Source organism: Dama dama, chromosome 5 (genome assembly GCF_033118175.1).
Source record: "Dama dama isolate Ldn47 chromosome 5, ASM3311817v1, whole genome shotgun sequence".
NCBI lineage: Eukaryota > Metazoa > Chordata > Mammalia > Artiodactyla > Cervidae > Dama > Dama dama.
Window position 1 is genome coordinate 85,261,702 of NC_083685.1, and position 11,960 is coordinate 85,273,661.

Sequence of the window (11,960 nt, forward strand, 5' to 3'; positions counted from 1 at the left end):
TTCCAGTTGAGCTATTTCAAATCCTGAAAGATGATGCTGTGAAAGTGCTGCACTCAATATGCCAGCAAATTTGGAAAACTCAGCAATGGCCACGGGACTGGAAAAGGTTAGTTTTCATTCCAATCCCAAAGAAAGGCAATGTCAAACAATGCTCAAACTACCACACAATTGCACTTATCTCACAAGCTAGCAAAGTAATGCTCAAAATTCTCCAAGCCAGGCTTCAGCAATATGTGAACCGTGAGCTTCCATATGTTCAAGCTGGTTTTAGAAAAGACAGAGGAACCAGAGATCAAATTGCCAACATTCACTGGATCATCGAAAAAGCAAGAGAGTTCCAGAAAAACATTTATTTCTGTTTTATTGATTATGCCAAAGCCTTTGATTGTGTGGATCACAACAAACTGTGGAAAATTCTTCAAGAGATGGGAATGTCAGACCACCTGACCTGCCTCTTGAGAAATCTGTATGCAGGTCAGGAAGCAACAGTTAGCACTGGGCATGGAACAACAGACTGGTTCCAAATAGGAAAAGGAGTACGTCAAGGCTGTATATTGTCACCCTGCTCATTTAACTTCTATGCAGAGAACATCATGAGAAACACTGAACTGGAAGAAGCACAAACTGAAATCAAGATTGCTGGGAGAAATATCAATAACCTCAGATATGCAGATGACACCATGCTTATGGCAGAAAGTGAAGAAGAACTAAAGAGACTCTTGATGAAAGTGAAAGAGGAGAGTGAAAAATTTTGCTTAAAGCTTAACATTCAGAAAACTAAGATCATGGCATCTGGTCCCATCACTTCATGCAAATAGATTGGCAAACGGTGGGAACAGTGGCTGACTTTATTTTTTGGGCTCCAAAATCACTGCATATAGTGATTGCAGCCATGAAATTAAAAGACGCTTACTCCTTGGAAGGAAAGTTATGACCAACCTAGACAGCATATTGAAAATCAGAGACATTACTTTGCCAACAAAGGTCCACCTAGTCAAAGCTATGGTTTTTCCAGTGGTCATGTATGGATGTGAGAGTTGGACTATAAAGAAAGCTGAGCGCAGAATTGATGCTTTTGAACTGTGGTGTTGGAGAAGACTCTTGAGAGTCCCTTGGACAGCAGGGAGATCCAACCAGTCCATCCTAAAGGAGATCAGTCCTGGGTGTTCTTTGGAAGGACTGATGTTGAAGCTGAAACTCCAATACTTTGGCCACCTGATGCGAAGAGCTGACTCATTTGAAAAGACCCTGACGCTCGGAAAGATTGAGGGCAGGAGGAGAAGGGGACGAAAGAGCTTGAGATGGTTGGGTGGAATCACTGACTCAATGGACATGAGTTTGGGTAAATTCCGGGAGTTGGTGATGGACAGGGAGGCCTGGCGTGCTGCAGTCCATGGGGTCGCAAAGAGTTGGACACGACTGAGTGACTGAACCGAACTGATCCTGCAAGGCTCTGGGAGAGACTAGAACGCGGAGGCGGCCACCAGTCCAAGGGCAGGGTGTGGAGGCGGGTACCAGGTGAGCCCACGCCCAATGCCGGAGGCCTGGCGGGGCACGGCACCTCCCCGCCGCGACACCAGGGGGCGATGCGGCGAGCTGCGGCGCCGCTGAACCTCGGCAGCGGCGCTCCATCACGCCGGAGTTACCTCCTCCACGTGGGGACGCAGGATGGCGGCGGCCGCGGCGGCAGCGGCGGGTGTGCGTGAGTGCGGGAGGGGCCCGCGGCCGGGGTCTCGCGCCCGCCTTCCCGAGGCCGGAGGGAGTCGGGAGTGGGGGCCCTCGGGTAACCGAGCCGCGGGAGTGACGCCTACCGCGCTTGTCCGCACAGGACGAGGCGGCGACGCGCGACGTGCAGCGGCTGCTCGTGCAGTTCCAGGATGAGGGCGGGCAGCTGCTGGGCTCGCCGTTCGACGTGCCCGTGGACATCACCCCGGACAAGCTGCAGCTCGTGTGCAACGCTCTGCTGGCCCAGGTGAGCGTTGGGCACGCGGGGGATCGGGAGGCCGAAGGTCTTGGGTACCAGGGCCCCCACCGCTCCCCCGCAGTGCTGCAGCCCGGCCGTGCGGTCTACCCTTGGGGAGGGTCGGAAGATGTGAGAAGAGTGAGCGATTTACACGCCCACCTTCAGGGCCCACCTGCGGAGAGAGCGCGCGTTTTGAACGCATTGGGCGCATCATCTTAGTGATTCCTTGTCGCAGCCCGTCATTGTCTCCCCGTTGTCATTAACTTCCCCATTTTACATTGTTGCCTACGATCATTCGATTGTGTGTAAGATGCCGCGCCGTAGGTGGTAGATTTGGAGTTGGAACTCAAACGTCAGACTCAAAACTTCTGCTCTCCTAAGCTGCTCAGTCAGCTCAGTCGTGTCCGACTCTTTGCGACCCCATGGACCGCAGCACGCCAGGCCTCCCTGTCCATCACCGACTCCCGGAGTTTACTCACACTCATGTCCTTTGAGTCGGTGATGCCATCCAACCATCTAATGCTCTGTCGTCCCCTTCTCCTCCCGCTTTCAATCTTTGCCAGCATCAGGGTCTTCTCAAATGAGTCAGTTATTCGCATCAGGTGGCCAAAGTGTTGGAGTTTCAGCTTCAACGTCAGTCCTTCCAATGAATATTCAGGACTGATTTCCTCTAAGCTGTTAGTGTTTATCAAAATGCTGCCCTCTATGGGAGGTGGGCTTCTCTGGTGGCTCAGAAGTAAAGAATCGGCTTGCAATGCAGGAGACACGGGTTCGATCCCTGGGTCAGGAAGATCCCCTGGCAAAGGAGGTGGCAACTCACTCCAGTATTCTTGCTTGGAGAATTCCATGGACAGAGGAGCCTGGTGGGCTACAGTCCATGGGGGCCCAAAGAGTCAGACAGGACTTAGCAACTGAACAACAACATTGGAGGTGGGGGAAGTTGCTTAAAAATGCAGTACCTAGTGCTCGCTTCGGCAGCACATATACTAAAAATGCAGTACCTGGGCCCCACCCTACACTACTGCAGCAGACCCAGGGGTGAAGCAGAGAGTCTGCATTTTCAGTCGGCTTTTTGGATGCTTCTTACACATTATAGAGCCTGGTGTGGTGGTTTAGAAAATGTCTTAAATGCTATATACTAATTCTAACCCTGGACTTCTGTCTGAAGAACCTGAATTAGTCATTAGCAATAGGACATTGGGCTAAGCACTTAGTTGCTCTGTTTTTTCAGCATGAATGCCTATCTGTCAGGGTAGTTGTGAGATGAAGATAAAGGATTCTAAAGTGATTTGTAGATATTCTGGAGTTGCTCTTGAAGGACTCAAAAGGTCTTGCTCAATGGGGAATAATGGGGGTGTCCCAAGCAGGGTGGCTGAAAAGAAGGCTTTGCCTGCACACAGCTTGCAGAGGGTGGGGAGGGGAGGGTCCCCCAGTGGAGGCTGCTCTGCCTGTCCTTTCATGGGGGGGCTTCCCTTTGCTGTTGTCCTCCAGGAGGATCCCCTGCCACTGGCTTTCTATGTCCATGATGCCGAGATCGTCTCTTCACTGGGGAGGACACTGGAGTCACAGGCGGTGGAGACAGAGAAGGTCTTGGACATCATTTACCAGCCACAGGCTATCTTCAGGGTTCGCGCTGTGACCCGCTGCACCAGCTCCTTGGAGGGTCACAGTGAGGCGGTCATTTCCGTGGCCTTCAGCCCCACAGGAAAGTAAGGACAGCTGCAGAGTCATGGAGGGGAGTGTGGGTGCAGCTGTTGGCTGGGCTGAGGGGACCCCCAAGTTATGCTTAGTGGGTCCTCTGGCTCCCTTTCCTTGACCCAAGCTCTGGGCTCAGGGTGTAAGTAAGGGACTTGTCCAGTGGAATTTTGTCCCCAAAGGCCAAGGATACCTGCCTTGGAGGGGCCCTTCCTGGACTTGCTCTCAGGAGAGCTGAGCTTCAAGCTCACCTCTGCCCCTTCCTAGCTGTGTGACCTGGGCAAGTCACTTAACCTCTCTGAGTCAGTTGTTCATCTGAGAAACAGGGTTTATTTGCTTCTCACAATCCTCTGAGGATAATAAGAAGCTTTAACTGGTTATGGCTGTGGCCATTCCTTTCAGGAAGGACAAGGAGAGAAATTACCTCCTAGAGTCTTCTCCCAGATGGCCTGAGTGTTATAGTTCTCCTTTTCAGAAGAGAGAGAAATTTCCACTCCCAGATTCTGTTTCCAGAAGGCAATTGAATAGGCCACGGGAATGGACATGTACAGTGTTTTGGGTGGGGCCCAACCCCTGGGTGGGGCCCAACCCCTTGTCCCCAGTGCAGAGGTCAGGCCGCCCCTCTTCTTCCCCAGGTACCTGGCCAGTGGCTCCGGAGACACGACAGTTCGCTTCTGGGATCTCAGCACTGAGACGCCACACTTCACATGCCAGGGTCGGTATGCACGCAGTTACCCTCAGGGCAGGTGTTGATACAGTGGCAGGCGGGTGATTCGTTCAGCTCTTTAGTTCCTGGGAGGCCCAGAGCACATTCCAGCCTTTTCACATCCAGTTAGTGGTTGTCAGTTCCTAGGTAGAGACCTTACCCTTGAGCCCCACCAGCCACTTACAAACAAGCAGAGACTGGACCCAAGAATCAGCGTGAGGATGCGGGCAGGGACTGGCTGGCTGGTAGCAAGGACAACTGGGCTTAAGTCCGGTCTCTGCCACAGGAGTCCTCACACTTGAACATACATCAGGATTACCTAGAGGGCTTGTTAATACAGATTTCTGGGTCCCACCCCCAGAATTTTGGTCTCCTCCTGTTTGGGATGTGGCCTGAGAATTTGCATTTCAAGTTCCGGGTGGTACTGATGCTGCTGGCCTGGGATCCTTACACTAGCGAGGCGACCTTGTGTGTGGGCCTTGCTTCCTTTCTACGCTTCAGTTTTCTCATCTGGAAAATGGGAGTGGTACTTCTGGCTTTGTTCCATACTCTAGAGCTATCGTGAGAATTGTAAGGCCTGACACGTGCAGGAATTTTATCTCACGTGGCACGTGAGGAACCATTAGAAAGTGGCAGTGTAATCTGTGCGGCAGGTGCATGGCTCTCGCACTTGGGGAGGGTTTGCCATTTGCCTCGGGAGTCTCCTCCCTTCGATTGGTGTTCGATTGTTCATTTATTTGGCAGCTAGCTATGTGCCAAATAGCACCTTCTGCAATGTGCCAGGCATTGCTGAGCATTTGGGATAAAGACAGGTGTGGTCCCCCTTTCTCCCCTCCCTGCTTTTCTAGGACACAGACATTGGGTCCTTAGCATATCCTGGTCCCCAGACGGCAAGAAGCTGGCTTCAGGCTGTAAGAATGGCCAGGTAGATGATGGTTGGGGTATTTAGGTGGGGACCCTGGAGTCCCTTCCTGGGAGATGGGTCAGAATGAGGTACTGGGGTCTTCGGGGAGGTGTGGCTGGGAGCGATGGGCGGGGGACCTTGGGCAGGGCCAGCGGAAGGTTGGGGAGGGTTATTTGCTGAGCTTCTGTCCTGCAGATTCTCCTGTGGGACCCAAGCACAGGGAAGCAAGTCGGCCGGGTGCTCACTGGCCACAGCAAGTGGGTCACAGCCCTGAGCTGGGAGCCGCTCCACGCGTAAGTGACACTGACAACGGGGGTGAATGAGGAGCCAGGGTTCAGAGCTGTACCCCACCCCTGCTCGGTGCAGAGGAGCCTTAGGGGACAGGGTGGGGGCTCTGAGTGGCAGTGACCACGTGGCAGGCAGTGGGGAAGGTTGCCTGCACCCGTGGGTGGGGGTGGAGGGCGCTCATCCCAGAGCCTGAGAGCCACCTTGCAGCGCCCCCGGATGGTGGGGTCAGGAAGCCGTCGAGACGTTATCCCCGGCCTTCGAGCTAGGCATCGGGAGGCAGTGTGGGAAGACAGGCACTGCCCGGTCAGAAGTGAGGACCCGTTTCTTCCTCCCCAGCAACCCCGAGTGCCGCTACGTGGCCAGCAGCTCCAAGGACGGCAGCGTGCGGGTCTGGGACACGACCGCGGGCCGCTGCGAGCGCATCCTCACCGGACACACACAGTCAGTCACCTGTCTCCGCTGGGGAGGGGACGGGCTTCTCTACTCGGCCTCCCAGGACCGCACCATCAAAGTCTGGAGGGCTCATGATGTAAGAGCTGGGAGGGGTCCGCAACCAGCCTGGGCAAATCGCGGGTCAGGGATGTCAGACCAGTATTTCCTGAACTCGTTCCGGGAACTGGTCAGGGAGGTGCTTTTGAACAGTGGGTCCTGGGGTTGGTGCCGCGTTATAGCGGAGGGTCCAGGGCCCCTGAGCGTGGTCAGGCTCTGGAATTTCCTGCTGTTGGAAGCCTATTTAGGTTTATCAGACCTGCTGTAGCGCAAACTTACTGGACTAGAGCCCTTTTTTCCTGACATTTCCCTTCTGTGAAACCTATTTTCAGAAACATTGACCTGGGCCCATGCCCTCATTTCACAAATGAGAGACTTGAACCCAGAGGGTTTGAGATTTGATTCAGATCACAATGAGGAGCTGATGGGTGATTTGATTCAGATTACAGTGATTTGATTTGATTCGGATCACAGTAAACGAGGGCCCTGCTTCTGAGTCCTGGGGGCCACCCCCCGTCTTCTGGGGCTGACCTGGACATTCACGTTCCCAGGGGCGCAGAGGGCTCTGTGAGTGTCTGACCTGTCTCCATCCACCCTAGGGCGTGCTGTGCCGGACTCTGCAAGGCCACGGCCACTGGGTGAACACCATGGCCCTCAGCACTGACTACGCCCTGCGCACGGGGGCCTTTGAGCCCGCCGAGGCCTCAGTGAATGCCCAAGACCTCCGAGGGTCCTGTGAGTGAGCGGGAGGAGGCAGGGAGGAAGGGCTGGTTGGGATGGAGCCGGCTCTCCGGCTTCACGTGCGAGGGGCCGAGCTTGGCTGGGTGTGTGGGGTGCTTGCTGTCCATGCTGTATTTTCTCATCAGCCTTGTTCCTTTCCTTTGGTGCCTGGACACAGTGCAGGAGTTGAAGGAGAAGGCTCTGAGCCGCTACAACCTCGTGCGGGTGAGCATCCCCAGCACCGCCAGCCCCATGCGCTGTTTCTCCTCATTTCCCAAACCCCAAACCCTGCATAGGCTCAGGCCCCTCTCCCTTCTAGCCCCAGTACAGAATGTACTGTTCCCCCAAAGTTCTTCTTTTACAAGTCTAAAATTCTAGTGTGCTGGGGATCATTTTATTTCACTTTCTTTTTTCCTTTTTTTTCTTATCTATTTATTTGTAATTCTAAGGTACCTCTGTTTATTTATTTATTTTGGCCTCAGAATTCAGGCTCGTAGTTCCCCAACCAGGGATAAAACCCGTGTTCCCTGCATTGGGAACATGCAGTCTTAATCACTGGACACCAGAGAAGTCCTTCTCTTTTTTTAAATTTCATTTAGTTTCAGTAACACATTCAGATAGTCTAGGGTTCAAAGAACACAAAAAAAGTAGATGTGGAAAGCCTTTCATCTCTGTGGCTCCTGGAAGCATCTAGTGCTACCAGTGTCTCGTGTCTCCTTTCCGAGACTTCACATACACGTGTATGTACACACTACACACGTATACAAGCCCACGTATAAAATCCTTCCCCCTTTTAAGATGCCACTGTGGGGACTTCCCTGGTGGTTCCGGTGTTAAGAATCCATGATTGAGCTGACAGTGGTGTGTTTGCCTCTGAGGTCGAGTCTCCTCCCTGAGACCACATGCGCTTTCTTGCCTCTGCAGGGCCGGGGCCCAGAGAGGCTGGTGTCTGGTTCAGATGACTTCACCCTGTTTCTGTGGTCCCCGGCAGAGGACAAGAAGCCCCTGGCACGGATGACGGGGCACCAGGCCCTCATCAACCAGGTGGTCTACTCCCCAGACTCCCGAATCATCGCCAGCGCCTCCTTCGACAAGTCCATCAAGCTGTGGGACGGCAGGACGGGCAAGTGAGTGGGGGGCGTGGGCCCGGGAGGAGGGGCACTCCCCCCTCTGGAAGGAGCTCGGCTCTGCTGCTTTCTAGCTGTGTGGCTCTGGCAAGCGGTTGGATTTTTTTTCTTTTCTTTTTAAAAAATTTTTATTTATTTTGTTTTTATTTTTGGCTCTGCTGGATCTTCGTTTCTGCTCACGGACTTTCTCTAGTTGCAGTGAGCAGGGGCCACTCTAACTGTGGCGTGCGGGCTTCTCATTGCAGTGGCTTCTCTTGTTGTGGAGCAACAACCCATCCCCTGCGTTGGCAGGCAGGGTAGTCCCTGGATTTTCTGAGCCTCTGTTTCCTCTTCTGAGTGTGCAGACCCCTTACCTCTCAGCCTTATCACAAGGATTAAGTGAGGTGGTATGTTCAGCACCCTCACTAAGCGGGCGCTGAAAATGGCTAGTTCATTGTACACCTAGGGAGAGAAATGGTCTGAAAGCTGGCCAAGGGCCGGGGATGCAGCGGAATGTGTAGGTTTGTGGTCTAGTCGTTATCTGGCCCTTACAGTGGAGTCCACCGACCAGACAGTGCATTACCTGGGAGCTTGATGGAATTGCAGAGCCCTGGGTCCCAGCCCAGAGCTTGGGGATCAGAACCTGCCATTTAAGGTCACCTTTCAGGTCTGAGAAGCAGTGGTGTGAAAAGGCACAGTGCCCTCGTGGTCGATAGGAGGGGAGGTTGAGGCGCGAGTGGGGAAAGGAGCAGGGAAACACTCCTGAGGCCGAAGGGGGACTCACGCGTCCATCTCTGTGTATCTCCACGCCAAAGCCCTGTGAAATAGGCTGTTCGGCTCCCTTCTTTTTTAAATTCATTTACTTGGTTGGGTTGGGTCTTAGTTGCAGCGTGAGGGGGTCTTCATTTCAGAATGCAGCCTTCTCTAGTTGCAGACGTGGGCTTCAGTTGCCCCGTGGCATGTGGGATCTTAGTTCCCCCACCAGGGATCAAACCCGAGTCGCCTGCATTAGAAGGCGGATTCTCAACCACTGCATCCCCAGTGACGTCCCCAGCTCCTAGTCTCAGGCCCAACAACTTGCACCAGCAGACACAGTCAGTCTGTCCCGACCAGGTCCCAGTGGCCCGGCCCACTGTTCCTCCACGTCACCTGTCAGCAGGCACCTGCTGGGGTGGGCAGAGTTGGGGGTGTCGTGCAGACGGGCCAAGCAGATGGGGGCATTGGAGTCCAAGGCTTGCAAAGTTGAGCAAGTGTGGAGGCCCAGCAAGAAGCATCCTAGAAGCAGTTCTACAAAATCACAATGACCAGCAGAGATTAAATTGGTGTAGGGCGGGGGCCAGGCAGTGAGATTTTGTACAGGTTCCCAGGTAACCCTGACATGCAGCCACAGTTGAGAATGACTGCTGGGGGCCTCGAGGACCCTTGAGACGTGTTCCGAGATCTCACGTCCATCCTCATTGCCCTCCCCCCGGCCCAGGTACCTGGCCTCCCTGCGTGGCCATGTGGCTGCCGTGTACCAGATCGCGTGGTCGGCTGACAGCCGGCTCCTGGTCAGCGGCAGCAGTGACAGCACGCTGAAGGTGTGGGATGTGAAGGCCCAGAAGCTGTCCACGGACCTGCCGGGCCATGCAGATGAGGTACGGCCGACCCTCGTGGGCAGTTGGCTGAGCGGGGGGGGGGGACTAAAGCCTGCCCCCCACCCCCCAACCCTGCTCACTGCACCACTGTGCCCCTCCCCTGTTTAGGTATATGCTGTCGATTGGAGTCCCGATGGCCAGAGAGTGGCCAGTGGTGGGAAGGACAAGTGCCTCCGGATGTGAGTTTGGGGGTGGGGGGTGCAGTGGCGGCCGGTGTGCTCGGCTGTCCCGCCCTCGTGGTCGTCCCCCGTGGTGGAGAGTTCCGCGGGCTCTCCACCTGCCCAGGCTCTCCCCCATCGGGGGCTCCTGGGACTGTGTGGTGCCTCCCTTTGCCGAGCTGGGGTCCCCATCCCATTCCCTGCCCTTGTTCACAGATGGAGGAGATGAGAAGCCCCCCAGGTCTCCGGGATCCCCACCTGGACTCAGCCTCCACCCGCTGCCCGCTTTGACGGGAGGCCTCAGGCTGGGCGATGACCTTGAGAACGAGCGTGGCCTGCTGTCCTCGCTCAGACCCCACAGGGGTCCCTCCGCAGAACAGAAGGCCGAAGGTTGCAGGAGGTCGTCACTGAACCCAGTCCTCGGCCATCCTCAGTACCTCGCTGGTGTGAGCAGGGGTGGCGGGAGGCTGGGCGATGACCAGCTGCTGCCTTTTCTAAATGCCGTCTCTTCAGGGTCAGGCCCTGGATTCTGTGACCAAATAAATAACTTATATTTTGTGTGTTTGGGTTACAATTCCTGTCCTCGATGCCCAGGGGTCTATGCTGGGTCAGTTCGTGCAGCCCCTCCCTCTGGGCTACACCAGTACCATGCTGAGCAGGAAGCGGCCCTTCCTGGCTCGCCACCGTACCTATGAGGGAAAGGCTGGGGCGACCCGCTGAGGCCCGTCTCTTAGTAGCCAGAGGAGGCTGTCGAGGCTGTGTTGTCCCTTCTGGCAGCACCAGCCACGTCTAGCTGTTTGCATGAACTAGAATTCAGCCCAGTTAGAAATGCACTTGTCACACTAGCTCGAGGCTACTTCCTGGTCTGGACAGCGCGCAGAGGGGACGCTTTGACCATCACAGGGACTTGTGCCAGCCCTGCTGCTCTGGGGTGCTTTCGCCGACCTCATCCAGTGTCACTGGGCTCTCAGGGTACAGAGAGACGGTCCCCGAGGGCTCCCCCTAATGGGCCGTGCGGTGGTGCAGGCTCGGGCAGAAGTGGGGATGGATGGTGTGATGGGGAGGGTGGCTCTTTGCCCGCCAAAGACTCACAGAGTGAAGGGAACCCCCACCAGGACGTGCTGAGACCCTGGACCAAGGTCTTGGTCACTCCTCTTCCAGGGCCAGGTGCCTCTACCTGGGTTGAATTCCAGCCATCCTTGTACGGAGCACTCGGGGCCACAGCCTTTTTTGACTTCTTGGCCCTCCTCACCCTCCCCCACCCACATCTGTGCTTCTACGATTTTGCACCTTGCTTGGCTTCTGCCTGCCTGGTCTCTGCAGTGAGACTGTGTGAGGGGTGAAGGGAGGCGACGGGCTCTGAGGGCCCGCTCTGTGCCAGGCTGTCTGCTGCTGAGCTCTCCCTTGAGCCTCCCAGTGACCCTGCAGCCGTGCCTGGAAGGGCCATGCCATCCCCCCAGGGGGGATACAGATGTGAAGAATCAAAGAACCAAATAGGTTTCTAGCCTTCCTCAGTATTCTTTGGACACTTGACGGATGTAATTCACACAGGAGAGGAGGGGAATTCTATCGTCAACAGCTTGGGAAATGCTGGCTAGAGCCAAATAAAGCGGGTTGCTGTGCTATCGCCGCCCCGCGCCCCGCCCCCCCCCCCCCCACCTTTTTTTTGGCCACGGCACACAGCATGTGGGATCTAGTTTCCCCGACCAGGGATTGAACCCTCACACCTTGCATTGGAAGTGCGGCGTCTCAACCGCTGGACCGCCAGGGAAGTCCCACATCCCCGTATTTTTGATGAGGAAGTTGAGCCCCAGCAGCGTAAATGGTTTGTCTGAGCCGTCACATCCAGGAAGAGCCGACATGAAACAGAAGGGATTAAACCCTTCGCTCAGAGCTCGGGCACTTTGCCCCATGTCCCCCCGAGCTCAAGTTGGGCTGGCAGTGTGCAGACTGTCACTACCTCTGTCCAGCATCACTTTTTCCTGGCGAGTGCTGTAGTCTTTGGGGACCATCTCTTTCTCCCACTGGGAAAGGGCGATGGCATCTCATGGCCCCGTGTCGCCCCGACCCACCTGGACTCGGTCCCGGCAGAAGCCAGGAGGGTGAGTGGCTGAGGCCGTCAGTGGCATGAAGCAGAATCTCAGGGTGCTGGGTGACCTGCAGGTTTTAATGAGGGACCTGGACCAGCCCAGATCTGGGGGAGGAGGCCTAGCAGCTATGGGCAGTGGAGGCTGATCTGGCCTGGCCTGCGGAGGCTCCGGGTGAGCGGAGCTCCCCTCTAACCTCGGCCCCAG

The 11,960-nt window shown here is 55.4% G+C and overlaps 2 protein-coding genes across 2 annotated transcripts in view; one reads left to right on the forward strand and one right to left on the reverse strand.

Moving 5' to 3' along the window:
• Positions 1-3,430, reverse strand: part of UNC45B (unc-45 myosin chaperone B) — a 41,815-nt gene extending 38,385 nt beyond the window's left edge. Inside the window, exon 1 of the mRNA XM_061142781.1 lies at positions 2,443-3,430. Coding sequence (XP_060998764.1) covers positions 2,443-2,479 — 37 coding nt within the window. The 5' untranslated portion in view covers positions 2,480-3,430. The remainder of the gene's footprint in view (positions 1-2,442) is intronic.
• On the forward strand, positions 1,642-10,224 carry NLE1 (notchless homolog 1). The gene is made up of 13 exons (XM_061142782.1): positions 1,642-1,698; positions 1,829-1,972; positions 3,455-3,672; positions 4,294-4,373; positions 5,213-5,289; positions 5,464-5,561; positions 5,893-6,085; positions 6,645-6,780; positions 6,944-6,990; positions 7,690-7,892; positions 9,349-9,508; positions 9,617-9,687; positions 9,883-10,224. Exons 1-13 carry the CDS (start codon positions 1,669-1,671, stop codon positions 9,893-9,895), a joined length of 1,470 nt encoding a protein of 489 aa, XP_060998765.1. The 5' UTR covers positions 1,642-1,668; the 3' UTR covers positions 9,896-10,224.
• Positions 10,225-11,960: the final 1,736 nt, after the last annotated feature.